The sequence below is a fragment of the Recurvomyces mirabilis genome (genome assembly GCF_035927965.1).
Source record: "Recurvomyces mirabilis strain CCFEE 5264 chromosome Unknown scaffold_1, whole genome shotgun sequence".
In the NCBI taxonomy this organism is placed as follows: domain Eukaryota; kingdom Fungi; phylum Ascomycota; class Dothideomycetes; order Mycosphaerellales; family Teratosphaeriaceae; genus Recurvomyces; species Recurvomyces mirabilis.
In genome coordinates this window covers 219,064-244,137 of record NW_027041935.1, presented here as the reverse complement: position 1 = coordinate 244,137, position 25,074 = coordinate 219,064, and the positions used below count along the sequence as shown (strand labels likewise).

At 52.6% G+C, this 25,074-nt stretch overlaps 12 protein-coding genes across 12 annotated transcripts; 5 read left to right on the top strand and 7 right to left on the bottom strand.

Annotated features, from left to right (window-relative positions):
• Positions 1–307: 307 nt before the first annotated feature.
• Positions 308–1,420, top strand: ERG20 (Farnesyl pyrophosphate synthetase; the record flags this gene model as incomplete). The annotated part of the gene is made up of 2 exons (XM_064832828.1): positions 308–421; positions 497–1,420. 2 exons carry the CDS (start codon positions 308–310, stop codon positions 1,418–1,420), a joined length of 1,038 nt encoding a protein of 345 aa, XP_064699097.1.
• A 124-nt stretch (positions 1,421–1,544) lies between these two features.
• LTS14_000113 (uncharacterized protein) lies at positions 1,545–2,432 on the top strand (the record flags this gene model as incomplete). The annotated part of the gene is made up of 1 exon (XM_064832827.1): positions 1,545–2,432. The coding sequence occupies one exon, from the start codon at positions 1,545–1,547 to the stop codon at positions 2,430–2,432; it is 888 nt and encodes a 295-aa protein (XP_064699096.1).
• A 306-nt stretch (positions 2,433–2,738) lies between these two features.
• LTS14_000112 (uncharacterized protein) lies at positions 2,739–5,336 on the bottom strand (the record flags this gene model as incomplete). The annotated part of the gene is made up of 2 exons (XM_064832826.1): positions 2,739–4,135; positions 4,340–5,336. 2 exons carry the CDS (start codon positions 5,334–5,336, stop codon positions 2,739–2,741), a joined length of 2,394 nt encoding a protein of 797 aa, XP_064699095.1.
• A 398-nt stretch (positions 5,337–5,734) lies between these two features.
• Positions 5,735–6,603, bottom strand: LTS14_000111 (uncharacterized protein; the record flags this gene model as incomplete). Its single annotated transcript, XM_064832825.1, has 2 exons — positions 5,735–5,800; positions 5,860–6,603. 2 exons carry the CDS (start codon positions 6,601–6,603, stop codon positions 5,735–5,737), a joined length of 810 nt encoding a protein of 269 aa, XP_064699094.1.
• Positions 6,604–7,206: 603 nt separating this feature from the next.
• LTS14_000110 (uncharacterized protein) lies at positions 7,207–9,330 on the bottom strand (the record flags this gene model as incomplete). The annotated part of the gene is made up of 11 exons (XM_064832824.1): positions 7,207–7,338; positions 7,389–7,518; positions 7,569–7,790; positions 7,847–7,924; positions 7,974–8,026; positions 8,087–8,266; positions 8,320–8,442; positions 8,499–8,805; positions 8,861–9,048; positions 9,106–9,191; positions 9,252–9,330. 11 exons carry the CDS (start codon positions 9,328–9,330, stop codon positions 7,207–7,209), a joined length of 1,578 nt encoding a protein of 525 aa, XP_064699093.1.
• A 469-nt stretch (positions 9,331–9,799) lies between these two features.
• LTS14_000109 (uncharacterized protein) lies at positions 9,800–10,363 on the bottom strand (the record flags this gene model as incomplete). Its single annotated transcript, XM_064832823.1, has 2 exons — positions 9,800–9,980; positions 10,041–10,363. 2 exons carry the CDS (start codon positions 10,361–10,363, stop codon positions 9,800–9,802), a joined length of 504 nt encoding a protein of 167 aa, XP_064699092.1.
• Positions 10,364–10,935: 572 nt separating this feature from the next.
• LTS14_000108 (uncharacterized protein) lies at positions 10,936–11,862 on the bottom strand (the record flags this gene model as incomplete). Its single annotated transcript, XM_064832822.1, has 1 exon — positions 10,936–11,862. One exon carries the CDS (start codon positions 11,860–11,862, stop codon positions 10,936–10,938), a length of 927 nt encoding a protein of 308 aa, XP_064699091.1.
• A 478-nt stretch (positions 11,863–12,340) lies between these two features.
• LTS14_000107 (uncharacterized protein) lies at positions 12,341–13,811 on the top strand (the record flags this gene model as incomplete). The annotated part of the gene is made up of 2 exons (XM_064832821.1): positions 12,341–12,794; positions 12,847–13,811. 2 exons carry the CDS (start codon positions 12,341–12,343, stop codon positions 13,809–13,811), a joined length of 1,419 nt encoding a protein of 472 aa, XP_064699090.1.
• Positions 13,812–14,665: 854 nt separating this feature from the next.
• LTS14_000106 (uncharacterized protein) lies at positions 14,666–15,604 on the bottom strand (the record flags this gene model as incomplete). The annotated part of the gene is made up of 3 exons (XM_064832820.1): positions 14,666–14,944; positions 15,001–15,122; positions 15,181–15,604. The coding sequence occupies 3 exons, from the start codon at positions 15,602–15,604 to the stop codon at positions 14,666–14,668; spliced, it is 825 nt and encodes a 274-aa protein (XP_064699089.1).
• A 3,235-nt stretch (positions 15,605–18,839) lies between these two features.
• Positions 18,840–21,083, bottom strand: LTS14_000105 (uncharacterized protein; the record flags this gene model as incomplete). The annotated part of the gene is made up of 2 exons (XM_064832819.1): positions 18,840–19,237; positions 19,292–21,083. 2 exons carry the CDS (start codon positions 21,081–21,083, stop codon positions 18,840–18,842), a joined length of 2,190 nt encoding a protein of 729 aa, XP_064699088.1.
• Positions 21,084–22,305: 1,222 nt separating this feature from the next.
• Positions 22,306–23,031, top strand: LTS14_000104 (uncharacterized protein; the record flags this gene model as incomplete). The annotated part of the gene is made up of 1 exon (XM_064832818.1): positions 22,306–23,031. The coding sequence occupies one exon, from the start codon at positions 22,306–22,308 to the stop codon at positions 23,029–23,031; it is 726 nt and encodes a 241-aa protein (XP_064699087.1).
• Positions 23,032–23,567: 536 nt separating this feature from the next.
• Positions 23,568–24,823, top strand: spn4 (Septin spn4; the record flags this gene model as incomplete). Its single annotated transcript, XM_064832817.1, has 3 exons — positions 23,568–23,603; positions 23,665–24,195; positions 24,248–24,823. 3 exons carry the CDS (start codon positions 23,568–23,570, stop codon positions 24,821–24,823), a joined length of 1,143 nt encoding a protein of 380 aa, XP_064699086.1.
• Positions 24,824–25,074: the final 251 nt, after the last annotated feature.

The following is a 25,074-nucleotide window of genomic DNA, read 5'->3' as shown; positions in this document are numbered from 1 at the left end:
GCGCGCCGCGTAGCTTCTGTTTTGAGAAGTGTCACCACTAGCGGCGGGTACTGCCAGTAAAGGCCGGCAGAACATCCACTGTTTCATGGACCCCGAGCTGCAGGAACCCGCGCTGGCGCTGGCGCTGGCGCAGAGCCTCGAAGAAGTGGGCTGATTGTGCATTGGCTTGACGGCAATGTAGCCAACTTGTCTATACTACTCCTTGACGACTATTGGGACGAAGACCTGGACTACTTGCCTACATCATCCGACTACCCAAACCATCCAAAACTCCATACAGAAAAGTGAAAGCGCCGTTTTCACCATCATGCCGGTCAGCAGACAAGAATTTGAGGCGGTGTTCCCAAAGCTCGTGGATGATTTGAAAGAGCATGCTGCGAAATACAAACTGCCGTATCAGGCAATGCAGTGGTTCGACAAGGTACGCCAAAAGCATCACCTATTTACGACTACATATGTACCATTCGTTGATCCGTTTGTCTGACAGATGGCATAGTCTGTAAATTACAATACTCTCGGCGGCAAGTACAATCGTGGCATATCAGTGATCGATTCCGCACAAATACTGCTCGACCGCAAGCTCAGTGAGGATGAGTTCTTCAAGGCCTCGATATTAGGCTGGATGATCGAGCTGCTGCAGGCATTCTTCCTGGTCAGCGATGATATCATGGACAGCTCCAAGACACGCCGTGGCCAGCCATGCTGGTATCTTGCGCCTCAGGTTGGTATGATCGCCATCAACGACGCCTTTATGCTCGAATCTGGTATCTACACTCTCCTGAAGAAGTACTTCCGACAAGAAAAGTACTACGTTGATCTGCTTGAGTTGTTCCACGAGGTCACATTCCAGACTGAGCTTGGTCAATTGTGCGATCTGCTCACAGCACCAGAAGACCATGTCGACCTTGACAACTTCAGCATGGAGAAGTATACATTCATCGTCATCTACAAGACTGCGTACTACAGCTTCTACCTACCTGTAGCTCTCTCCCTGTACTTCACAGGTCATGCCTCGGAGAAGAACCTGAAAGCAGCCCACGACATCCTCATACCCATGGGTGAGTACTTCCAGGTGCAAGACGACTACCTCGACAACTTCGCCGACCCGTCTGTACTGGGCAAGATCGGCACAGATATTCAAGACAACAAGTGCAGTTGGCTTGTTAACCAGGCACTGAAGAAGTGTAACAAGGAGCAGAGGCAGGTGCTTGAAGCGAATTATGGTCGGAAAGACCAGGCGTGTGAAGTACGTATCAAGAAGCTATTTGACGACCTGGAATTGCAGAAGGACTACCAGCAGTACGAGGAGAAAGTTGTGGGACAATTGCGAGAGAGGATCGCAAATCTAAATGAGAGCGAAGGGCTGAAGAAAGGCGTGTTCGAAGAGTTCTTGCGGAAGATCTACAAGCGTAGCAAATAGGGTATAATGCTGTGGCGTCGCTGCTCCGCTTCCGGAAGGTAGATAACGGCCGGATAAGGTGCAGATAAACCACGTAGACAAATTCACGACTTCAATTGTAGTCCTTTTGGATGCATTTGTCAACATGTCCATATTCAGCTCCTCGACACCGTTCGATCTTTCTCTCGGACTTGAGGGCACGCACGTTCTAATCACTGGCGGCTGTGGGCTCATCGGCAGAGCGGTCACGCAAGCTTTCCTATCCGCTGGTTGCAATGTCAGTGTCGTGGATCTGGCCGACAAAGACAACGTACTTGATCATCATGATCCGAGGCTGTTTTTCTTCTCTGGCAGTATTACCAAGGATATCGATACCGCATGGCGAGCAGCCGAAACACGATTTGGCCAATCAGTCGAATGCTGTATTGCTCTTGCGAGCTTGGATTTGAGTGTTCTGCCACAAGCTGAGAGTATCTGCGATATGGACCCAGCAACCTGGCAACGAGTCTTTGATGTTAATATCAATGGAACATTTCTTACATGTCAACGCTGGCTGAAGGGTATTAGGGACTGTTCGAGAGAACCAAAGATAGCGGAAAAGAGGCGGAATGTAAGCTGCATTATCATGGGTAGCGAAGCAGGACGTTTCGGCGTGAGAACCATGGCTGCGTATGCTGCTGGCAAATCAGCTGTACAGCAGGGCCTGCTGCTCTCGCTTGCCAAAGACGCTCCGCGGATCTGGCCCTCAGCGCGCGTGAATGCTGTCGCGCCTGGTGCTGTAGACACCGAGCGCTTTCGTGACGAGTGCAGGCAGTTTGGAGAGAACTTTCGGCACGAGGAGAGTGAAGCTACGGTACCACTAGCGAAAGCAGTGCCTGTAGAAGATGTGGCCAGGACGATATTGTTCTTGGCTAGTGAGAGGTTTAGTGGGAGTGTGACTGGGCAGTGTATCGCTGTTGATGGTGGGAAGATGGGGAGTGTGGTTTGGTCCCAGAAGGAAGCTGAGGAAAGAAGAGAGGTGAGTGTGAGATGATTGAGTAAGCTGCAGAATGTGCTATGGATGGTGGGTTCAGCCAGTCCAAGGACTCAGAACTGATCGCTGGCCTGTGCTCATCGCAGCATATGGCTCACAATCTACACATTCACAGCTCATTAAGTCTTTCAAGAGCTTGTCATGCCTCACAAAGTCTTTGTCTGGGGCCTCGAGGACCATCGTCTCCGCCTTTCGCCTGTCAGACTCTCCTGAGTCTCGTCCGAGGACAAGATCGTGCCGGCGAGCGAGTCGTGGAGCCACGTCCGGCATGGGGCCCAGCCATCTTAAGTTGACGGGGACAGAGTCCTATTCTGCCTTGGCGCCACCAGCAGTGGCACCACCATCGGACTCCTTGAGGCCGCCGACATCGCTCGCGGCCTCTGCTTTGTCCGAGACATCGTCTGTGGAGGCAGCGGCACGCTGAGCCAGATCCTCGTGCATGGTCGGCTGGCTGGCAGATGAATTTTTGATGTCGAGGTGAGCAGGAGCATCGACAAAGTCGTCTTCGGGCACTGACTGAGGTGGCACATCGGCACATGCCGCACTCAGCTGCTCAGCAAGAGCCTTTTGCGCTGCCTCGAGAGTGTCTACACGACTGGCATTTGGGAAGGCTGCAATGTAGTCATCACCAAGACGTTCTGTCACGGCAGTGACAGCATCGCGGTCATCTGTTGTATCAAGATCTCCAAAGATGCCGGCATCTCTAAACAGTCCATCCTCGAGAGATGTGGAGCTCGCGCCATCGGCCATGAAGGAGACAGCTCGGCCCTTGCCCCTGGGTTCCAGGCCTTGCGCATGGAAAGAAGAACGTTTATCCTTGTGCACCTGCTCGGCCACAAGCTCGTCTATCTCGCCTCCACAAATGCGGTCCGCAATGGTCGCAGATTCGGTAGCGGATAGCCCGGCCCCGGATATCTGGTTGAGAAAACGTTCTGCCACATTGTCGCGGTCCGCAGTCGTCACGAAATCGGCCATAGCCTGCGTGGCAACTTTGGACTTGGCTACGTCAATCCCCTCAAGCCAGGTCGTAAAAACCTTGATCGTCTCGCCGCGAGCGTAGAACTTTTTGGCTACTTCGAGGTCTTCGAGTTCCGTCTTAGTGATCTTGGCGTTACGATCGACTAGTGCCCTCTTCATTCCGGGCACCAGCTTCTCCTCGAGGGTGCCAGGCAGATCGCTCAGGGACACAGGATGGTTGATCTTAACCTCTAGCCCGGAGCCAGAGTACATCCATTCCGAATATAGCTGGCCCGTCCCGAGCTGGCAGACCTCCTTGGTGTAGTCAGAGGTGACCTGTCCTGTGGTGCTTGATCTACGATTAGTCGAGGGCGCCCGCAGTGTACTTCTCGACAGACCGGCTTGCGAGCCAGCGTGCTGACCATATCCACAGGCACCACCTAACAATGGAGTCGTTCCACCAGCCCCCCTGCCTTGGGTCGAAATGGTGCGAGGTACTCTGTCGATCTGGCTTCCTTGCCGGAAGCTGGAGACACGTGGACCAATGTGAGCTGGATAGCTCGGTGTCATGCCAGTTTCGGTGGGCTGTAAGGAGCCACCGCGCCGTCTAAGACTGGAAATCCTGTTCCCAGTAAACGATGACTGGCGGTGAGTTCCGGATCCATATTTAGACTGTGTCCGGAAGCTCGACGGGCCCTCACCAGCGAACGATGACTGACGGGCAGGCTGAAATCCGTATGTAGATGCTGGACGAAAGCTCAGTAGCCTGCCGCCAGCGTACGAAGGCTGACGAGAAGGCATTTGACAAAAGCCCGATACGGGTCGGAAGCTCGATGCCCTCTTACCGGCGAACGATGGTTGACATTGATTTATTGTGCCGTATGCCGACAGCGGACGGGATCGAGTACCCGAATTTGATTGTGAAGGCATTTTGGATCCCATGGACATACCACGTATAGGTACTAAGCCAGGACCAGAGGTGCGCAGCTTCTGTAATTGACCAGCTTCGTGCGGTACTTCGGCGTCTCGCCTCCGCAGCTCGCCAATCACCGTGTCAACAGTCTGCTTAGCTGCTCTATGTTGCACCGACGTGGACGGTCCGTATTTCTTGCTCATGACACCAATGGACACCTTGCGCGCAAGCTGCTGCAGGAGAACAGCCTGATGCTTGGCTATGCTAGCTTGTTGAATTGGGTGCAGGAGCTTGATCGTTTCGACTCCGTTGATCTGCAAGTGGCGAGCGTCGAAGTGATCGATCCAGTCAGTACCAGAGCCGATGGTTAGGGTAGTGCTGATTGTCGGTACTTCCGTCATCGTTTTCATGCCTGAAGGCTCACTCTGTACACCAGATTCTGCAGGTTGCAGGATTGAAAGACCAGGACGCTGCGGCTGCGTGCTTGAAGAAGTCACGACTTCGTGCGGAGGAGCATTGGAAGTGATCTCCGGGGCTGTGACAGTAGACAGAGGTTGCGCGAAGTCACCAGTGACGAGTAGACTGTCGGCTTGGCGATCAAGGTCCTGGATCGTCCTCCAGACTCCAGAATGTGGTTGGGCGTCGAATAGTAGCTGGCTACGGATCAAGAGGTCTATGCAGATGGCAAGAGTGGCTGCATACCGATCTTGCCATGACAGCCCTGCAGCGACTTCGAGAGGTACTGGGAGCGTGCTCTGGTACCACAAAGCACTAACGTAGCCGTTCAGTGAGTTGAGGGCCGTATAATACGTGTCACTTTGGTCCGCGGCATTTTGCGTGACGAGATCGACAACATCGTACAGAGCTGAGACCATTTCAGCACGGAGCTGCTCATCCTCGATGAAAAATGGCACTGCGCGGACGAAGGCTGGTTGTGCACCATGGTAGTCGTATGATGCAGCAAGCATCGGATTGTGGATTGGGTCGCCGACGCCGTACCAGCGAGGATCGCAAGGGCAAAGACATAGAGACATGTTTCTGGTGGCTTGTTGAAAGCCCAATCTGGGTTCAGTTCTTATCACGGTCGAAGGTTATGAGCTCTCTGATCGTTAGAAGATTGTGGTGTTTGCGGTGGTAGGCAGTCTGAGGGAGAGAATGGACAGAGAAGGATGAGAGAAGGGGGAGAAAACTGAATGTCTTATAACACGCTATGGCGAGGACGCCAGTGAACAGCAGTTCCAAACAGCGAGTGGGAGGCGTCCTCAGCGCCCCATGGTCGAGGCAAACAAGCTCTATGACACCGGATTTAGCTGGCGTGATAAGCAAGGCGTCATTCACTGTGTGAAAGCTCGAACGACATATACCGAAAGAAGTGAACAGGACATCTGCAAGCATAAGTGGCATAATATACAGGGTTCCGCTATGGCTCACCTCAAACAAAATAAGGAATAAACTTGTAGGGCACTCTTTGCTCGTACGCTTGATACTGCTCACCATACTGCAAGCACTGTCAGCAATCTGTGCTCCAGTGTAGTCACTATGGTCAAGTAAACCTACCCGCTCTTCCATGTAGCTCTGTAAATCCGGAATCGAGAGCCGGGTGAACGAATACGTGAGAGACGCAGCTACAACTGCACCCCAAACCCACCCACCACCAGCGAGAGCATAGCCGCTACGCCACATCATGTAGCCGAAGTAGTTAATGTGTCTCGACAAACTGAAAAGACCCCCTTGGTACACCTTTCCCTTGTTTGCTGAGTTCTTCTTGAATTGGTGTCTCTGAAGTTCAGAGAACCATTCGATAAATAGCCCAACCGCATAGAGGACTGTACCAACGATCAGTGGTGTCTGCGGAAAATGCTCGCCGTTGACGCTTGCGGAAGTTTGGGCTGTGAGGAATAGCAAGCTGTTGATCGAGTTGAAGACAGCATTTACGATGCCAATAGCAAGGGCAGAACTTGGCTTCAGTTGTTCTTGCATGATTGTCGTTAGATGGAAGTTTTGCTTCGCCATACTGCCGATGCTCATGGCAAGCAGAATGCTTCGGTAAGGCGATAGTCCCAATCGATCGGAGAAGGTGTTCGTGAGCAGTGGCGGGCCTTGTGGCAGAACAGTGCCGCCGAGTCTTGAGATCAGTCCATTGGCAAGGCCATTGCCCAGGATGCTGTATTGCAAGAATGGATCGACAAGTCGCGAGACGAAGAAAATGGTGTTGCCAAGGCGGTTGGGCCCTTTCATGCCACGCTGGACGAAGTCGTCCTTGCGAGCAGTCGCATTCTTGGGCTGGTTAGAGGCGGACATGATGCCGGGGTTATCTTGTAAGTACAATCACTCCCTCGACTCTTGCAGCCCTACATAACTCATCATATATGCTTCCTGTGACATGCTTTGTAATGGCTGCGTCAGAGATGCAGTCGGACGGAGGAACTTCTCTCCTATGGTTAATCATGCGCGACATCTTCGCAAAGATGAAACGCATTGCCATCTGATTCCAAATCTGAGCCCTATCGAACAATCAGGTACGTACTCGCTTACTCACACGGACACTTGACAAATAGTATCCTGCACCTAACGAAATTTGGTCGATGCAGACAGCTGCAGTCAGCTCGAGACTCATCGAGAGGACAAGTAACAGAACCTACTGACACCGGTACGCTCTGGAGCGAAATGAACCCTCAAATATCAGGATGCGTGATCGTAGACCCTGGGTTCACAGTCGTGCAGCACAGCGACCTGATTGACGAATCAAGGTGAGTGATGTGGCAGAACAGCTCCTCGTTATCGGCACTTGCGATCTAGGCGTATCTATCAACGACCCAACCTTGCAGGACTCTGCATATGCGAGACCGGCTACCGAAGTGGATTTACGCGTCCCCGTACCTCAGAGCCCAAGATCTAGACCCTCTAGGCGGCATGCACGAGCGCGCTATTCTTGTTGCCACTCCGATCGGACGTTGTCGCGGTCTTCTTGAACCTCCAAGCTGGTACTTTGCGCTCGTAGAGCTCGTCAAGCTCCCAATATGTGCGGCCGTAGGTCTGCTGGACGTCAGCGACTTTCTGACAGCCTCGACATCCAGTTCACTCACCTCGGGATAGAACAGCCAAAGTATGATGGTGGTCGGCACAAGAAGACCAGCCCACACGTACACAGCCTTCACACCAAGGTTGGCGGCATCAGGGCTGATCATGTATGAGATAGTCCACTGGAAGACGACGCTATACTCCAATCAGCAGGGTCAGTTCACGAGCCGCTAGTGGGCACTTACAAGCCAGCGCCATAACATCCCAGATTGAAGGATGTTGTCTGAGCTCGCAGACGGGGAGTCGATGTCTCACCAGATGCGACGAAGCCGATGGGGCCGGCAGAAAAGCCGTAGCAAATTACCCACATCAGGAGGCAGGCAAGCGCAGCCTTGTTCGCCCCGTCTGTCTTGAAGAAGCCAGTCGTCGCCAGACCGACGTTGAAGACGCACATCAAGGCACATCCACTGCGAAGAGTTATCAGCAAGCTAGTCAGTGTCCATTGCACTTCTGGACGGCTTACCCAACGAGCAGCGGCCTACGTCCAATGTACTCGCAGGCGATGAGCGAAACAAAGATTGACACCATCAAAAGGACGAAGCTAGCACGTCGTCAGCAAAGACCTTCTACATATCCGAAGTGTGACCTACGTAATAATGGTGACAATGAACGGGTCTGCGATGCCAGCGACCTTGAAGAAGTACTGTCACAAGATTAGCTGCGTGACTCTTACGAAGACTGCTTCTGAGCATCAACAACTTACCGTGGAATAGCTGAAGACGATCGGTGCACCGGCGGACCATTGACTGCAGATACCCACGCAGCCTGCCAAGGTACGACGCCAATTGACACCTCGGAAGATGTCTAGGAATGAGGTGTTTGATGCATGACTAAATTCGAGCTCGGCTTGGATGCCGTGCTGTACAACACGATACTCATGTTCCTAGTGGTTGTCAGCAGTGCCGTCATCCTCCCCGGCCGTGATCCGAGACTCACCAAGTCATATCCAGCAACATTGCCATACAGCTGCTTCATGGAGCGCTTGGCCTTCTCGTGATCGCCCTTGCGGGCATAGTAAAGGTGCGACTCTGGGACGAGCCAGATAAGAAGGATCAGGATCTATGTCTCTGTGGTCAACAATCTTGCAAATGCCGAGCTGACAGCTTCAAACTTACACCAGTGAAGACGAACTCGGTAGCCACCAACGGCCGCCACTGCTTTGGCTTGGTTGTAATGACGATCTGTGTAGCCACAGCGCTGATGAGCTGACCCAGTGCGAGTAGTAATTGGTATGCGCCGATCATAAATCCACGGATCTGGAAAGGAGCCAGCTCAGAAATGTATGTTATAAGGACAGACTGTGCAAGGCCGACTCCCAGCCGTACCAGCACTGCTGCTCCTAGCCAGCTCCTCCATCCAGAGGCGGTGATCTCAGCAATTGAGCCCGCGAGAAGAATTGTGATGGCGCCTATCATTGCTTTCCTGTGCTCATGGTCAGACTATGTTCCCTCCGACAACACATGTATTCACCACTGACTTGCGACCGAAGCGATCCGCGAAGTATCCGCCTGCGAACATTCCGACCATCTTGGACATCTCGGCAAAGCCTTGCCAGTACGAGACTACCTTTGCGCTAACAGCTGGTTGCCCGTTGAGCGTGGTGTCGGCCATCTGATTGATAAAGGTCTGCATCGGGATCACATTACCGGGGACTTGTTGTTGGAACTATCAACACGTCAGAAAAAGACGACTGATAGCGATTCCGGACAGCTTCACGCTTACCCCATCGTTGAGTGCAGCCCAATTCAAGATCAGGCAATAGAGCATAACCTTCCAGAAGACCTTCGCGGCTTCCCATCGACCAAGTTCTGATTTGACTGATTAGCGAGTGTATAGTACAGAGAGTGGTCTATCTGGGAGGCACATACTGGCGAACTTGGTCTCCAAGGGCTCGTCGATTGCGGACTTGGCCTCGACATGGTATTGTTGCTCCTTGATCTGATCCATCGTTATGATACTGACGCCAAGAAGTTCTTTGGCGGGACGATATGACTGAGTCGTGTAAGGGTGTTGGACTGCTGATTTTCAATCGTGGTGCAGAGCTACGCTATATAGCATATCTGTCGGCATAGTACATGTCTACCTTGTGGTACAGGATACGATAGTCGACCGACACTTGCCGTACTCTCAAGTCAGCCGTGTAGTCTCGTGCTCGTAGAGGTCGGACTGCTGCTCTCCGAGCATCAAGCCCCAGAGACTAGTTCTCCATATGGGGGTGGGCAGAGTGTGGGGAATGTGTGGCAAACACGAGCAGCCCTCGTCTGACAGGCTTCGATCATTGCACTTGGTTTAAGCTTCGTTGAACAAATACATCTCTTCGTGCTACAGACTGACTCCGTCTGTATGGGCCGAACCAGGACACCCAGCCGGTGAGCCGCGGCACACGAACTTCATTGACTGCATAGTACTATCCACCTCAATAGTTCGCTATCACTACATCCGCTGGAATAGAATGATCAAAAATGTAATCACCATTCCGTAAGTCATTGTACTCGATCCTGGCAGTGGCGGCATCCACAGACTCCTCGATACCGGCCGCGAGATGCCTCAGCACGAGCCGCTCTTTGGCAATCTCACGCGGTACATCCACAAACCACCTAAGCTTCACATTAGTCCTAACTCAGGTGAAGCCTGTCTCGTACTGAGACGCAACTCACCGCTCCGAGGCTACAGCAGATATCTTGCTCCATGGCGGGTCATTTAGCAACACGTAGTTGCCCTCTAGAACGATGACCCTTGTTGTCGAAGGCACAAGTATAGCGTCTGGTATGGGATCTTGCTTGGCGTGATCGAAGCCGGGCCACGCGATGTCGTGACCGGATTCATGTACTGTCGTTACTTTTGCTGATTTGAGAGCCAGGACTGCAACCAAGAATGCTTCGGCATTAAACGTGTAAGGTGCTCCTCTACGTCGATAAGCCTCGTCCGGGTCTTGGAAACAACCAAGTTCTGCCTTGGAATGGTGAAATCCATCCTGCATAGATCCTGTCAGTACGGACAATGTTCCTGAGAACACTGGTGGTATGTATCATTGGTATCACTATCACATTCCCCATGCCATATTCAACAGCTCGAGTGGCGACTCGTGAGCATAAAGTGGACTTTCCAGACCCTGGGATGCCTGCAACAGCAACGATGATGCGCTCGTCTGGAGCAGTGCCAGTCTGCAGGCGCTTAATGCGTCGTACGAGTGCTGCAACATCTCCCCAATTAACGGTCATAGCGTCAACGGCGGTGTGTGGTCGAGAAAGTCATGCCTCTGCACTTCCTCTGCCGACAGGTATATCTACGAGCTAATCGGGATGCCATGCTCCGAACAACAAACCAGCAAGCCACCTGCCGTTTAGAGTTCCTACGGCGTGTACTGCTTCTCTTTTCACGTCAGCATCGTGAAGCACATCAGGTATCTTCCCAGAGTGCTTCTGAAGTGTCTGAAACTTGTGAAAATGAACATCACGCATACTTTCTATGTTGATGTTAAAGCGCCGTAACGCGCCGTCTCTCCAATCACGGCCATGCCCATCTTCAAAACATCTATTAGACGTCAGGATACTAGAATGCTGATCCTCCACCATCTACCACGATATCACAGCCATTAAGATAGGTACTTGAGGAGCTCGTTAGCATGATCACGGCGCCTGTCAGCTCACTGGGTGCACCCAGCCGCCCGGTAGGATTTCTCTCCTCCCAAATCCGTCGTGCGTCTGCTATGCCGTCGCCTTCATTCAGTATTGTGTCCATGTAGCCCGGGCTGATGGTCTTCGTGCGTATGCCATAGCAAGCCCACTCAGCGGCAAGACAGTTCTTCAATGTAATCAAAGCCGCTTTGATGACATTATACGCAGCTTGTGGTTGAGAATAATTGACGCGATGAGCAGAAATAGAGGCCGTGAACATGATGGAACCACCACTCTGTTGCTCTACCATGGGCTTTGCGACTGCTTGTGCACAGATGAATGCTCCAGTAGTGTTCACGTCCAGAATACGGCGCCAAGTAGCAGTGGGCGTTGACAACACATCAAAACAACCTACTATGCCGCTGAAGCAGAGTAAATGATTGATAGAACCGAAATGCGAGCTTACTTGTTCAACGGCAGCCTCGACGGCCACCTCATCTGTGACATCGACGTCGAAACCCATGACCGTTGCTTTGGGGAAGCGCCCCTGGAGTATTGCAATGGTCCACTCAGAACTTGCGATACTCAGATCAAAAATGGCCAGATGGGACAGGCCATGCTCGAGTAGTGCATTGCAAGAGGCGAGCCCTAGCGTACCTGTGCCGCCTGTCACGATGGCAATGCCATTTATGGCGAAGCGATTCAAAGCTGAAGCCTGATTGTTCTCTTCTGAGACGGGACGATTCTTCTGGGCCGGAGCTGGCGTCAGTGATGAGGCATCACCAGAGCTGAGAACCATGTGTGGGATGGAGCGTTTCGTGAGCTGTGCTCGGTCGTCATCCAAGATCTGCTGAGTGGTCATGCTTGTGGCTGGCGGTTCTGGCTGGGCAGAGTGGCGAGTCTCGTGTCTTCCTTTTTCCGTCGAAACGCAGACGCAACACACTTCTGCAGTCGTGGGTGTGTTGCTTCTGCTCTCTTGGAAGGGCTGCCGGCCAGCATTCTACCGGTAGATGTCACAGCTGGCAAGACGATGTCGCCCATCGTTGCCCGATGTCTGTTTGGTCTACCAATCAGGCCGACCTGCATTGTTTGAACTCATCTATCGCGCCATACTCATCAAAGCAACACTGCATCCTAAGCATCGGACGAGATGCTCCGGCATGGTCAATGCTGACCGGCGCTGGGTAATAGGTCAAGGTGAAGACGATTTGATGTGAACTCACAGCCCCGCATGACCACGGCCTAGACCCAACCAATCATACTAGGACTTTACATCGGAGGACAGTCTTCCTGGTTTCGCTTCGGTCCAAAGCCATAGTGCACCCACGGAATGCGTTACAATGCCGCCAGCCAAACGAATCCGGACCAGCCTGACCGAGAGAGCGTGCATAGAATGTCAGAAGCGGAAGACGAAGTGCCTGGTTGCCGCACCAGGCACCGATGCACAGTCATGTGCCTATTGTAGCAAAGTTGGGAAGAATTGCGTCTTCGTGGAGCCATCACTACGAACGCCACTCACTCGACAGAATCTTGATGATGCTGAGGCACGATGTGCTCGACTGGAAGCCTTGCTGCAGCGGCATTGTGACGCCAACATAGGCAATCCTCCCAGCAACCAACAATCGCCAGTCACAGCCGTCACCCACGCCCAGCATACAGCTGTCGGTGGTAATGGACCGTTCGAATGGAGCGAGGCTCATGACGATTTATCCGAACATGACGGCGACCACCAAGGCGACCAGCAGGATGGTATGGCGGCCTTTGGACATTCGAGCAAAGGTTCAGGATATCTCGGTATGTCTGATCTATCGATCCATTTTATAGCACGCACTGAAAATGGTTGCAGGAGGTAGCTCAGGTCACGAAATGCTACAGACGGTGTCCTCATTGCTACCCGATCCGAACAAAGTTACGAGTGCGACGCTTGCTACACCTACCTCAAGCAGTGGTCACGATTATCTCGGAGCTGGGTTCGCTGACGCAGGAAGCTTGTCCTCAGCTGGTATTGAGGATCAGCTCATCAATGCCTACTTCAAGGGCTATAATGCATATTATGCTGTCTTGCACGAGCAGAGCTTCCGTAAACAGTGCAGTCGACGGCGATCAATTCCTCCGCGCTCATCGTGGCATATCGTGTACTACGCCGTACTTGCCATTGGCGAATGGATATCGGGCCGTGGCGGGAATGAAGTCCATTCCTTATACTACGACGCAGCTCGTGCTCGGCTGACTCCCGATGTCTTAGAAGCAGGCTCGCTAGACACGATACAAGCGTTTACGCTACTTGGCAATTACCTACAAAAGCGAGATCGACCGAACACTGGCTACAACTACGTTGGCATAGCCTTACGTATGGCTATGGGGCTTGGTCTCCATCGAGAATTACCTGCGGCTTCGGAATCTACACAGATGCAACGCCACAGAAGAAGAGTCCTATTTTGGCTTCTGTACAGCATTGACTGCTGGTTCAATATCACGACTGGGCGTCCCGCGCTGCTTTCAGATACGTCTTACGATGTTATGATACCACCAAATATTGACGAAACTGATCTTCCACTGTCTTCAGACGAGGCGCTGGATGCAGCTTATCCAACGACGTGCTCCTTGACAATTTCCCTGGCTAGACTTACCAGGATCGCAAACCGCATATACGGACAATTCATGTGTGGCAGTCATGCACCGGATACCATCAGCCATCAAACGACCGTATTGGAACAGATGCTCCAGGATTGGCAGGCAGCGCTACCCACTTACTTTACAAGTCAGGACTCACCGGAGTGGTTCCTCGGTCCTCGCCAGACAGTACTATGAAAGAAGGCGAATCTATCGACGCTCCTGCTCTTGTCCAGTCAAAAGCACCAGCTTGATGAACACGAGCGACTAGCTATTGGCGTCCGATGTAGCAAGACTGCCAGCGCTACGATCACGGACATTGCCTCGTTCTGCCAACGCCACGGTCGCTTACTGCACCTTGGGCTGACTTGGTATGCAGTCTACTTCATCTTGCAAGCCACGTTGTCATTGAGCGCACAATTCGTATACAGACGACGGTCCGCATCTGCATGGCACAACGACGACTGGAGAGCGTTCGACGAGACGCTTGCGAGAACCATCCAGTGCTTACAGAGCCTAGCAGTACAGAGTCCCGCTGCTGCACGGTCTTTGCGACTGGTCGCGCAACTCTATGATACGGCCAAGGAAAGTGTGATGACGACAGCTTGCGCCGACCTCTCTCCAAGAAGAGCGGAGGGTGTCATTATGCAGTCTACACAGGTCCCGACAGCTCTCAATGCAATGGCATGGCCAGTCCAGACCACACACTCTCTGCCGATGACTGCAGACTTGGAAAGCTACCCCGTTACGGTAGGGCATGGCATGAACTTTGATGGGCTTGACAACGGCATGCCATTCCCATTGAATAGTGAGCTGATTATGCCTGATCTCATGTTGGGTGAGTGGTCGAATGTAGTCGACGGGTCTTTGTACGAATTCTTGAATGGACTGGACGTGTATTCCGGCCAGGACGGCCAGTAAAAATACATCCTGTATACCAACATATCATACTTAGACTATACGAGATTGCTGAAAACTGAAAGTAAACATAAACCATTATAGTTTCAGAAGCCGTCGGGGCAATGAGGCGCTGGCCATTATTACCACACGATCTATGGAAGTACATACCCACCATCAATGATGGTGTCACTACCGGTCTGATACGAGGAGGCGTTGCTAGCAAGGTACAGGTACAGACCCTTGATCTCTTTGACATGACCCTGGCGACCTAGAGGAGTCATACGGTATGCCTCGTTCAGACAAATTGGTGACGCTCCCATCTTGGTGTCAAAGAAGCCAGGCGATACGACGTTGACTCTTGCGAAGTCTCGCCACTCTCGCGCCAAGCTTTTGCCTAGGTGATTGACTGCAGCTTTCGTCGAGTTGTAGACCTGTACGTAAGATGATGAGTAGAGCTCTATATTCGTGGATCGGCGGTAATACTCACTGGTTGATCCACAGGCACGTTAACGATATGTGCAGATATGCTGGAGGTGATGATCAGGTTGCCAAAGCCCTGCCTCTTGAACACTGTACCAACGAACTTGGCGCAGTAGAAGACTCCGTCCACTACAGATCAAAGAAGTCAGCACCAGCACCTTGAGATACCATGTTCGATGCCGCTCACCATTGACGGCCATCTGCTTCTTGTACTCGTCCACAGTCTGCTCCGTGATAGCCTTACTAATCGCCATTCCAGCATTGGCCACAAAAACATCCAACTTGCCGAAATCGTCGACGACCTTGCTGACTGCTCGCTCAACAGCTTGCCAGTCCGAAACCTCGACCTGATAGGCTCGTCCTGTGATAGCATGTTTCTTCGCTAGCTCAGCACCTTTGGAAATAGCTGCATCGTTGGTATTGTACCAAAGGGCCACATCGCCTCCAGCCTCTGCGATAGCTTCGGCGACCGCCCAGCCGATACCATCTGAGGCGCCCGTAATGGCAACGACCTTGCCTTTCATGCTGAATTGTTCAAGAACATTCTCGGGCGTGTTCGGCACTGGTTTGGGCTGTCTTGGCGCAGCAGCATCTTCGAGTGACATCGACATGCTTGTGGTAGTTGTGCTTGAGCAGATGCTGGAAAGTGTAATAAGAACGTGCAAAATCGGATGGGGAAGAAATGGTGGAGCGGCGACAGCGCCTTAATACTACCGAGCCATTGCCCATTCTGTTGGTTGATCTCCACAGAGCAGTGATGTATTAGTGCTACTGATTGACTAGTACGGGCAGGCTCGTAGCAGCATTGACCGGTGTCCACCCTCGCGAAGTTGTTCTCGTGGAAAGTGCGCACAGCTGATGAGCCGTTGAATGGCTTTCGGGTCACTGTCGTCCGATGGATCAGTGTCATCACGTGAAGGAGCCGACATGTCCCAAGAGCTGAATGGTACACCGTAAACACTTCTTTCCGGACTTGATCTGCGTATTCTCGTTCCTCGTACACGTACGCGCGTCGCTATCATGACAATGGACTGGCAAGTGATATCCCGGGGGAGTTTTGTGATCGCACATCTAGTATTACCCACCGTCACCAAAGTGAGAGGCCGCCATGGCGACCCCTTCAAGCACCGCAACGTCGACGACGACACCTGAAGCCAAGCCTCCACCGGTTCTGTCCTCTGGCGCCATAGCGGGCATTGTTATCGGAATGCTTCCCGTACTAGGCCTCATCTTTTTCGGTATCATTTTCTTGCGAAGGAGGCGCCGAGCTTCAAAGAGTGTACCGCTGCGCGTAGCGGCTCCAGACGAGTGGTTCGACAACATGGACACGGCGTACGAGCTCAAGCCGAATGGACCAAAGCATCCAGCTCAAGCCCGGGTAGATCCAGCAACCCACGAACACACTGATGTATATCCTGCCCATGCCTACCGTTGAGGTATACCAAAAACGAACGACCATACATCGTGGATCTCTCTCCTTCGGGCACTAGTTGGCATGACCATGACCCGACAAGAGCTCGCCACCGGCTGTTGAAGCTCACCAACAAAGAATCGTACAGCCCAGATGCCCCGAATCATAAAGCTTGTGCACTTGGGTCTACGATAAAAGCTATCCGCTGCAACGGTGGACTTCTTATGGTCAGAGGCGGCAGCATATTCCGATCCAAGCCATAGCGGCCCAACGTCAGCGAACCATACAATACCTGCTGACTCACATCACGCTGTTGCCACTTCTCTTCAGTGCCTCACATTCGGGATGTAGATACTAGTTATGAAACAAGGTCAAATCATCTGGAGAGAGCAGTCGAGACCTCACGGCGCCTTCGATGCTTTGCAGAGACATCTGTCTGATCAGGCTTTTCGCATTCGAGTCACTCTTAAGTCATATCACGTACTACACCGCCGCACCTTCTGGACGTTCGAAGGCATTAGCAACTTCCAATGGAAGCTTACGAACCCGACCACCGCCCCAGTCTGAGCTCATTCGACGTCCATCGAGGACCTTGCGACAGCCCTTGGGCAGTGAAGGGATGGAAGTTCGCAATCATAATCCTGCTAGTCATTGTAGTCTTGTACGGAACATACGTGGTCATTGCCGGCTCGCACCATCAATGTCAAGTCCCACATGCTCTCCTAGCGGTCGGATGTTGGTAGCGACAGTATTCCTCCGCAACCCTCGTCTAGCTCTCCGCAGTGCAACCTCGTCCGCTTCTCACATCTGTCACAGCTTTAGTCATGGACATGAAGGGCGTCTCACACCCTTGATTACCTAGTCAGACTCAGTGGGATCGTCCCACGTGGTAGTACGCGTATTGTGGTCGATAAAGTACAACCTGCCTTCGCTACTGATTGCCGCCTCCCAGCCATCTGGCAATGGCCCGCCGTTGCCGCTTGTATTCAAGTCTGTAGGATAATCGCTCATTGCCTCGGCGGCGGTCCCATCATTGCTATTTATGCATTCCGACCGATCAGCCATGTTAGGTGAGGATTGTTATGAGTTTTTTACGGCGCAAGTTTCTCGGTGACAGCAAAAACGAAGATACGGGTCCCAAAGGCTGAGAGCGACCGCAGATTTCTGCTGCCTATATATACAGGTTGGAGGGTCTTTCGCCCCCTCTACAACATGGAAGAGGTGGTGTGGGGAATCCTTGTGGTGAGATCGGCAGCGTTGCTGGTACGTACTGCCACCATAGCCACAAATGCCTCACGCTGCTCCTAAAATCGCGCGACACCGAACCCTTTCTCCTTGAAAACATCCAAATTCTCATTCGATCACATTCGCTGGTACTTCCATACTCACGAGCCACGTCTTGACCTCATCATATTCTTTACAGACATGTTTGGTATTCCATCCATCACTCCCTTGGACACCAGTGGGAAAGTGCTCGGCCTTGCCTTCTATGGCCGTGTCCGCACAACACATTATACCTTGCCTTGCATCGTCGAAACAGTGACCCAAGTGCCACAAATGATCATGGTGTTTCTGACGGCCACCTGTGGTAAGATGCGCGGATTTGCAATACTTGACCTGATTATACGCATCCATGATACTATGCAGGCAGTGCAACTGATGTGTCATACTAGTGTCGAAGAGGTTGAGTCCCAGCTGCTGCATGGGAGGGTGTAAGTCCGGGTATCGCTCTGCTGTGTACCATGGTATCGACAATCGGCCAATACCTGCGGGCGCTATGCTTGACCAAAAGTCTTCTGTCTCCTCGTGCTTCTCCGGTTGTCCGATCGAAGCTGTGGCTCGATCTTCGGGAGCGACTTCAACTATCCGCGGGCTGAATCGTGGTACGATACCATTGATGTCGCCCGTGTGCTTATGCCGGTCGCTTGACAGAGCGTAGAGTTGTACACCAAGCAGCAATGTTGTCTGAGCGAGCACTATTGACAGTACCCAGCCAACATTGCTGCATAATATTCGATGAGGAGCCTGTAGCGCTGCACATTCCAGTGCTTCCTCCTCGAGCAGCTGTTACTATTCAGACGGGGAGAGCTGTGAGTATTGGGCCTCCGAAATCGTGCATTTCTCCGAGGAAGTGAGTTAACGACATAAGCAGGATGTGGGTTCCGAGGTGACGATTTGGTCAAGCCGAAAGAAGTCATCAATAGGATACCAAAAAGCGTGAGCATGACAGGGAAAGACTTTGTTGCCAGCTTCCCGGCATGACCTCCACTCACGGACACCAATGTCACCCATGTCTACTTTGATTGCAGAGACTTAGACTGTATTGTGTCCATGGTAAGCGTTTGAGGTAAAACTCACGACGACCTTGGACTACAGCATTGGAACTATTTGTTCAGCCAGCCTTCTAGCAAAGCCTATAGAGACATATCGAGCCACTATAAGGACCCTGCCAGCCTGATATCCCTGGAGCTGGCGCCAACAGATACAGTGAAAGTGCCACTTGGTACAATCCAGCTCTGACTGGCCACATTCCAGTAGCTGAGATCTCTTCGTCGTAGCGGGAAGGTCACGGTCGCAGACGCACCAGGAGCCAGCATTACTTTCTGGAAGCCTCGCAACTGCTTGGGTGGCGAAGCAGGTGCAGAGGACGGCAGACCAATGTACAGTTGTGCGACTTCTGCACCAGCGACTGTGCCGTTGTTCTTGACCGTCGCGGTGATGGTAGCAACGGTGTCAAACAATCCAGATGCACCGCCTGGGGCTGGCGCTGTACTACCGGCTGATCGATCGGTGAACGAGGTCGTGAGGGCCGAGTATGTGAATGTGGTGTACGCTGCGTAGAAGTCAGTCAAAGCTCATAATCTGCATGTTGGTCAGGGCGACTTACACAAGCCAAATCCAAATTCATAGCGAGGGGCGATGTTTGCTTGATCGAAGTGTCTGTAGTCGATATACAGACCTTCAGGGTAGGTGTCAGTCCCACTAATGACTTTGGTGCCGTAGTCCCCAGATTGTTTAGCAATGGTATACGGCAGCTTGCCACTCGGTGCTTTGGCTCCATACAAGATGTCGACGAGAGCATTGCCTGACTCTGAGCTAGGTAAACCAGCCCAAACGACAGCTTGCACATTCGGTTGTGCGAGTATAATCTCGAGGATGACAGGTCCGACGCTATGAACCACAACAATGACCTTCTTATTAGTACTCGCCGCAGCTTGTACCAGAGCATTTCCAGAATGCCAGGGATCCAGGTTCTGACGATCACCGCTGTTACCCTCGACCGTAATGTAGCCTTCGCCAGAGTCAGCATTAATAAACACGATTGCTGTGTCGGCTTGTGCGGCAGCTGAGGAGGCCGATGAAGTGGTATCGCTGGTAGACGTGATGAGCTTCGTACCCGTGGAAGCTGCTTTACTGCTGAGAGCATCATATGGAGCAACCATGTACGGATACTGAGCTGTGCCCGAACCCCAGCCCATACCAAGTGTGCCAGTGTCACAGCCACGATCAGTACATGCGTTGGCGCCAGATGGATTGACGACGGCATCTGAGCCGATAATAGCAATGGATGGTGGATTCTTCAGTGGCAAAGTGTTGTTGTTGTTCTTCAGCAGCACGATGCCATCAGCAGCAACATTGCGCACAATGTCCTTATGGTTGCTGGCAACATTGGGGGCACCGGAGCCGCCGTTCCAGCTAGACCACTTGACAGAGGGATAGCTAGAGTCCTGGGCGGTCAGGTACCAAGCTGCCAGAATGCGAGTGACCATATCGTCCAGGCGAGATTGTGGAACTGAACCGCTAGAAATGGCGTTGGCGAGATTCTGACCCCAAAGCATATTCTGATTGTTGAAATCCGTGCCGGGCATGGACATGTCAAGTCCAGCATTGGCAGCGCCAGTGGTATGCTGGGCGTTCCAATCACTCATCACATAGCCAGGGAAGTTGAGCTCCGTCTTTAGCGTGCCGTTCAAGATCTTACTGTTCTCACACGCCCATGAGCTGTTGAGCTGGTTGTACGAGCACATGACAGAAGCCACATTAGCCTTGACTGCATCGGCGAACGGCCACAGGTAGAGCTCATGTAGCGTACGATCATCAATGTTACTGCTCATCGTCTCGCGGTTGAGCTCCTGCTCGTTCCCAATGTAATGTTTAGCACAGGCTTGCACACCAGCGTCCTGCATTCCCTGGATAGTCTGAGCCATGGCGATGCCTGTGAGGTACGGGTCAACGGCAAAACCTTCCCACCCCCTTCCACCGTTCGGGATCTTCCCTAAAGGACCGGCGACAGGACCAAGCTGGACGTTGACACCGACACCCTTAGCCTCAGCGCCTAGTGCATTGCCACGAGCGTAGATCAGAGACGTGTTCCAGGTCGCCGCAGCTTGAACACCCGGTGGGAAAGCAGTAACGCCTTGGACATAGCGGACACCGAGCGGGCTGTCTTGAAGGCATAGCTGAGGGTAGTTGATCTTTGAAACTGCCGTTGTGGTTCCGACACAAGGACCTTTCTGCCATCCTTGACCAGTGACGATGTTTATCTTGTCACTGTTCGCTAGCTTCGATAGGGCAGATTGAGCTTTGGTGTATGCCGCTGCCCATGGTGTACCGGAGACTGGTGGCGTAGCAGCAAGTCCATGGCCGAGCAAGGCAGCCGTCAGAAGTAAGAACCGCATGGTTCAGAATCGAAATCGTCTGCAAGGTCCGCCAGCATAAGCTGACGAGGTCTGTCGACATACATATCATCTTGAACGTCTCACACTTCTTCAGAGGCGGTCCGGGCACCCGTAGTCATCTGGTCCATCAACATGCGCCTAGCCCAGCCATATTACCTGAGCATATTGATGAAACCTAAGGTCCTTAGCAGCTAGCCGCACCAAGGTGCGATTGCCGTGGTATGTCATAGTCACAAGTCCACTATACATTAGGCGCAATATGATTAGCCGCGGATCAGTCTGTCGCAGATGAGATGAGGTAGGCCCAGCCCACGGCACATCCTGCACACTACTGCGGTTCTGCTGCAGACCAATATCAACAGAGGTCATCAGGTGGAAAGTTTTCCGTTTGTCACGGTTGTGCAACCAGAGATGTACAGGTCTTAGGGTGAGAAAGAGGGGGAGGAGCGAAGGAGCGAGAGGTTGTGAGTGTTTTGTCGCTCCTCGTTCTAAACTCCCCCTGAAAGAACTCCATACGGACTCCGAAACAGCTTCCCCGTCTCGTGTTGAAATCCGAAAGTCATCTAGACCACGGTCCTGGACACAGTGAGAACATTACCCTCTGATTAGGGCGTCCACAATTCAAATGTGATTGGAACAATTCCAACCTTTGCTGAACGCTGCTATGAACATAAGACACCATGAGGACGATTTCTACATATTTTGCGCGCCTATAACCTCGTGCGGATCAACATTACTGCCTTCACGCTCCACAGATGACACTCAAGATGGAGAGTCGATCTCTGCTCAACACTCCATGCTCAACCTTGATGTTCCTTCATATGATCCCGTACAGTTCCTGCACAGGGAGTTGTGAAGCTAGAGACAAACGCCTCTGCGCCTATCCTACATTCACGGACCCATTGCGTGAATGTTGAATTACCATGCGTCACAAGCTACGACGAAGAACGTCTTGCCCAGAAACATTCAACATAACGATGAACCCGCTTTCCTTGCTCCCTTCTAATAAGAAGCAATGTTCAGCACACAACTTACTGACCTATCATATCTTGCTACACTGATCTGCAACCTTGAGGAGTCTGACGTTGCTTCCTTTGAACCTGATCGAATCGTTCGCCTCTAGGACGAGTACGTATCGCTAGACCTCTGCTCACAAGCCCAAACCACAACCTCGTCCAGAAAAGGCGTCCCAAAAAGAAGAGCATTAGGAACTCCTACCATCATGATCTTCGACATCAAGGCCGACATGGACATCATCACCACCAGGCTCCAGCAGACTAAGCTCTCCCAAAGCTCTCGACTGCTGAGTTTGCCACCCAAATTGCGTAACATGATCTACGGATACGCAGTCCAAGAAGACAAGGTCATCGACGTAACCCGTTCCAAGATGGTGAGGGGGCGCGCCCTGTTCGAGGTGTGCAAGAAGATTCGGCATGGAGCGCGACTCACGTACTTTGCCGTCAACACATTCCGGATCAGGGTGGGCGATCGTACGTCTCCAACCCTTCCAAGATACATCGAGAGCTTGTCCCAAGAGGAGTGCGGCGCCATTGGTACACTCGTTGTTCGCTACTCATACATGATATTGGCCACGGTACTGAACACGATGCGCTTCCTCAAGGACTTGAACCCTGCTGTCTTCGTTCCCGCGCAGCAGGTCTGGGTGGAGGAGCGCAGGGACTTTTTGTCGGCGAAGCGGATGCCAGAAGATGCGCCGGAGCGCGAGGCGACGCTCGCGCACTGGGAGAAGATGTATAGCGATCATCGCAAGCATTGGACTAGGTTCGTGGTAAGTCTTTTGGTTTCGGGTGTCTCGTCCAAATCCATGCGATTCGAGCATGTGGAGCGCGTGCAACGCTGTGTACGCACGCAGCAATTGCGAGTGGATGACCGAGTGCGCACTTGCCAGATGTGGGTTGCTGTGGTGGAGTCTGTGAAGTCTGTATGAACCAGGTTGGGAGTGACAGTGTGTGGGACATCTGAAGGGATGTTCAAGGTGTACATGGGAGGGCATGAGCTGTTTGAGTTGATGCGGACAAGGTCTGGTTATGGTGGATCTCCTTACTGTTTGTACGAGATTGGTGGTTCATCCCTCGGCTGTATTGTCTAGTCTGTAATGCCAGAAGGGCAGGGCATGCGGCGCTGAAGGCCACGGAAGCATATTGGCTGTGCGGTGTTGCCTATGTAGACTCTGTATCGGATTCATTCCACCTATGATGAAAGTAGGTGATTGACTTTGATATCCCCAGAATGCGCCTTGGGTGGCCAACCGCACAGCCAATGAAGTCTGAGACCCTGTGTAGCGCACGAGCCACATCACTTTCGGAAAGGGGATTCGCGACTGCTCAAGCACAAGCACAAGCACAAGCACCAGCATCGCGAAAAAACATCCACATCGTCCGTCCACACATCACCTCTCGCGCGTGGTTGTGACAAAGACTTCTTTCACCTCAACCGCTGAAGCACAGCACCATCACAACCATCATGGCGGAAACACTTTCACCCATTGGCATTGCCAATGTGAGTTGTCCCAAAGAGCGGTCATGATAGCCACGCAACTACTAATACCACCCACCCCCAGCTCCCCAACCAGCGCCACAAGATCGTCGCCAAGCGCGGTGCTGCCTTCACCATCATGGTCGCTGGCGAGTCGGGCCTCGGCAAGACCACCTTCATCAACACTCTCTTCTCTACCACCATCAAGAACTACGCCGACCACCGCCGCCGACACACCAAACAGGTCGACAAGACGGTCGAGATTGAGATCACCAAGGCTGAGCTGGAGGAGAAGTTCTTCAAGGTCCGCTTGACCGTCATTGATACTCCTGGTTTCGGCGACTATGTCAACAACCGCGACTCGTGGCAGCCAATCATTGAGTTCTTGGACGACCAGCATGAGAGCTATATGCTTCAGGAGCAGCAGCCGAAGCGCCAGGACAAGATCGACCTTCGCGTGCATGCATGCTTGTACTTCATTCGGCCCACTGGACATACCCTCAAGCCGCTGGACATTGAGGTCATGAAGCGCTTGTCGTCGCGCGTCAACCTCATTCCCGTGATTGCCAAGGCAGACACCCTCACCCCACACGATCTCGCCCGCTTCAAGCAGCGCGTAAGTCACGAGTGATCTCACATCATTTCTACATTACTAACGCTCCCTACAGGTCCGCGCGGTGGTAGAAGCCCAAGGCATCAAGATCTACACCCCTCCGCTCGAAGAAGACGACGAAGCCGGTCTCCAACACGCCCGCACCCTCATCTCCGCCATGCCCTTCTCCGTCATCGGCTCCGAGCGCGACGTCAACACCCCCGACGGCCGCACAGTCAAAGGCCGCCAATACGCCTGGGGCGTGGCCGAAGTCGAAAACGAAGAACACTGCGACTTCAAGAAACTCCGTGCCATCCTCATCCGCACCCACATGCTCGACCTCATCCACACGACGGAAGAAAACCACTACGAAGCTTACCGCGCCCAACAGATGGAGACGCGCAAGTTCGGCGAGGCCCGGCCGAGGAAACTGGATAACCCCAAGTTCAAGGAGGAAGAAGAGGCGTTAAGAAAGCGCTTCACGGAGCAGGTTAAAGTGGAGGAGCAGCGGTTCAGGCAGTGGGAACAGAAACTCATCTCTGAGCGCGATCGTCTTAATAAGGATTTGGAGACCGCGCACAGTGATATTAAGAGGTTGGAGACGGAGGTGGAGAGTTTGCAGGGGAGTGTCAACAGGACTGGGAGGCGCTAGAGTGACTGACTGATGCATAATAAGCTGGTGTTCCTGCGAAGGCTGTTGTGGGAGAGATTGTGAAGGCGGCTGTGCTGGTGAAGCGTTGACATGGTGGAGTTGGACCGGTGGGAGAAAAGTATGAGCGATATACCAACTTGTTTTCCTGTGTGTTTCCGTTAATTGGTGGAGTGTGCTACCGGTACTAGGGTGGTAGCGCTGGTGCTGCCGTCAGCCGCGTAAAGTAATTAGTATGTGCATTTAGCGGATTC